The sequence below is a fragment of the Plasmopara halstedii genome, assembly GCF_900000015.1.
Source record: "Plasmopara halstedii genome assembly, contig: Scaffold_816, whole genome shotgun sequence".
Taxonomy (NCBI): domain Eukaryota; phylum Oomycota; class Peronosporomycetes; order Peronosporales; family Peronosporaceae; genus Plasmopara; species Plasmopara halstedii.
In genome coordinates, this window is record NW_020187732.1 from 780,561 (window position 1) to 784,009 (window position 3,449).

Genomic DNA, 3,449 nt, shown 5'->3' on the forward strand with positions numbered 1-3,449 from the left:
CAGCGGTGAATGGTAGTGCTAAAATTACACCGCTGAATGCATGTGGATGATTACAGATGCTGATTACGGACATAATGGTAGTCGCTCATTGGTCTAGATAGATAAGGATACATTAAGAAGCTTCTAGAAGGATCTAGAAGGACAGGCTTAGAGGTAGCACAGAGAAGCAAACTAAGGACCTAAATATATTCACTTCGGTTTTTGCCATCTTCTCAACAGGGATTAACGACTGCGCGCCACTATAATGCGACATCTGAGTTTCAAACAACTGAGTTGAAAAACTTTAGCAACGCAACATATGTTGCATCTGACCGGCAAGTTGTACTTCTAATTAGTTAGCGGCTTCACTATCGCGACGTAGAAAATCCATAATTGGGGTGAAGCAAAAAAAGCACACACACACCACCACATTAGGCCGGATAGGCTTATATCTAAACTGAAAGGAATACCCAAAAAAATGTATGCTTTCTGTAAGGGTTTGATCAGCACCATCGCTGTTTGAAACGACGCTTCTTGAATTGTCTAAAACACAAGTAGCTTAGATCCAAGCAGACATACTTTAAAGTAGAATTGCACACTTTTTTGCATGTAGCTCCTTGTTCGGTAGCTTTCATTTGGCAAGACTTAAGCACGATTAGGCATTTATACCCGTGAGCGTCCACTTATTGTACGACTGAAGGTCACGGGGCAAATATGGTTAATTCGAATTTGAATAGACCAGAATTTAGGAGCACGTGATGCTTTCTTCTATTTTTCTGATGGGCTTTGCTTCGACTTGTTATCTTCTCAAAGAAATTGGAGAGGGACGGTGCCATGCCGGCGTATTCTGCAATAAGTCGATACAATAATTGGCCAGGCTCAATCATTGCCTCAAAGCCCATTTGGACAGGGGAATTAGCGACTCAATAATTTGCGGGGTCAGACAACAGCCCATTTTCACAATGATTCGTCTTTCAGATGACAGTTCTCGGATAATACTGTTTGTGATGGCAGACAGTTATTCTGACCAAATGCAACCAAGCACAATGAGCGAATGCAGGGGCTGTGCATGGGCTAATATTGTCTAAGCAGCTGCGTCACTACGCAATCGAACATTGTTGGAGCATGAGCTGGCTTCTGGGGTTACCACTAGCAAATCCAAGCGTTGTTTTGCTTGAAATAATTACCGAAGATAGAAAATTATTACCATCTTTCTAGAGAGCTTAGTTATCATATCTATTAGGTTAAAAGCACTGAACAGAGCGCTAGTGGCTATGATATTCGAAAGTATACCCTTCCTTAAGGCCTATTTTCAGTAATATGTTAAGCTTATTATAGACATGTAAGATTTCTATAGCTTTTGTAACACAAAAGGCGGCGCAATGCGAGGCATTCGCCATAATCCGCTTCGAAAGAGGGGCACGGGCGCACAATTTTTACTGCAGTGATGCGGCATGTTAAAAAATTATTAAGCCTCCATCTCACTTTTATGGATGGGTGAAACGGTGTTGCCATGAATTCTAGAGAAGAAAAGCACTGCGCATTTCTCCAAAAGAGACAACAATTCACTGGCCATAGGAGCAGCGACCTTCTGTAATTGACGTAGCGGTATCCTCGTTTTTTTGGTGCAAAATCCCACCTAGTAGTTATAATTAAGTAGGATTTTACAGGTCGAATCAGAGAATGTTGCAGTTTCTATTACGCTCCGCCGTGGGGCTTTTGGCCTTTTGGGCGTTCGGGAGGCTTGCGCTAGTATTGTGCAGCTGAAACGAAGTATCTTGGCGCACGGACCTTTTCGTTTGTCTACGCTGTCTAAGAAGTAGAATGAATGTCTACGGCCTAGAGGGGTGAAGAAGACTTAAAGAAGCAACCTAATATTGTGTTTGCACACTATCTTTATCTGGCCTTCGAACTTAGAAGAAAGCTGCAGCGGGGATGCCATAGATCTTTGCTGGGAGGAAGCTGAGCTAGGTCGCCGACATTACGTCTCTAGAGAGCCAGTAGGAGTGTAGCGGATCGCTATCCGCTACATCCAAAAGTACTCGAAAACTTAACCAAGGCAAATAAAGTCTTTTGTTCCAAATTAAAAACTGTATTTCTTTTGTTCTATTTGCGGCAAAAGCCGCAGGAAGTGCTCGTTTGCCTTGTTAGGACTTCGGCACTTAGAAATAGCGGGTTGCGATCCGATAAGCCGCTAATTTCTACGACCTTATATTTTCCTTATTAAATAGAAAACCTAACTAATATGCATAACTCCTGGCAGTCCTGCCACGTAGTGGGTTCTTGTAATGGTGCATCCATATCGTTGTGTGACAACTTGTGTAATACACACGTATGTACGATCACACCAACCTGTGTGACCTACCTACCCTTTCCTACACTGGTACGTATAACCCGTTACACTTCTCCCCCATCAAATTGTGAATTCCCACAATTCACATTTAAATGTCGCTTTATACGAGGCTTGCGTATCTAAGACACCGTTACGTTTATAAGAAAACTTTGGAGATTATTTGCTCTTTGAGTACTGTGTCTATGACACAAAATACAACCAGCCTAGCTGGTTCTGAGGGCGTTACCGGCTGAGCCATTCTTCGTTTTCTACACGGGGTGCATCTCCAAACCGTACGCCCGCGGCTTCACGGGAAGCATATCCAAAGCCCTCGGCAACCGGACACCACACACCGCGCCCGCTCCTTGGAGGAAGTCGACTACGAGTCGTATACTCCTTTCTCAGCATGGGAAAACGAAGAGGGCGGAATGCGCCAACGGCGCGACGTGGGCCCGATTGCAAACAGCGTGTCCGTTCCCCGACCTCTCGACTTCCAGGGGAAGTGGTATATTACCAATCGCCCCAACGAGACACGGAAGCAGCAGTTGGAGGCTGCCCACAGGGCGGGTCTCATGCGCTTGCATCCTCGTTTGGTCCTAGCCCTCGTGTGGAATACGGCTTCCGCTCGACGAATCCCGCTACTGAAGCAAAAGACGCGATCAATCGATCTTTAGGCGTCGACTTAGTCGGGCCTCCGACCACTACTCAAGCTGAGTCCTTCCAGCCAAAAGCTCTCGATCTCAAATACTCCCAATGGATAGGTACCGTGCTTGACTTCGAGATCAAAATTGAGACGCTCTTGCATCCGTAATTCAGACTATTCTTGGGGTGCTTGCCCCTGGCAAAACCGCAGCAGATGATGAGGGGGGGGGTTTGAGCGATGGGTTTGGCGTCATAGATCAGACGCTTCGAAGAACGTCCTTAACGACGCGATTCATGCGCTCAGATTGACCGTCGGTCTGCGGACGGTTCGCTGTTGACATAGTCAAGTTGGTGCTTAGCCACCTGAAGATTGTAGGCCAAAACTTCCCCGTGAAGCGTGGGGCTCTGTCAGAGACAATCGACTCCGGAAGTCCATGTTGTCCAAAGACACGATCGACAAACAGCGTCGCTGTACCCTCAGCGTCGATAGTTCCCA

General features: G+C 45.9%; 1 protein-coding gene across 1 annotated transcript; it reads left to right on the top strand.

Moving 5' to 3' along the window:
• Positions 1-1,492: 1,492 nt before the first annotated feature.
• On the top strand, positions 1,493-1,802 carry PHALS_14104 (uncharacterized protein; the record flags this gene model as incomplete). The annotated part of the gene is made up of 2 exons (XM_024729846.1): positions 1,493-1,572; positions 1,640-1,802. 2 exons carry the CDS (start codon positions 1,493-1,495, stop codon positions 1,800-1,802), a joined length of 243 nt encoding a protein of 80 aa, XP_024580183.1.
• Positions 1,803-3,449: the final 1,647 nt, after the last annotated feature.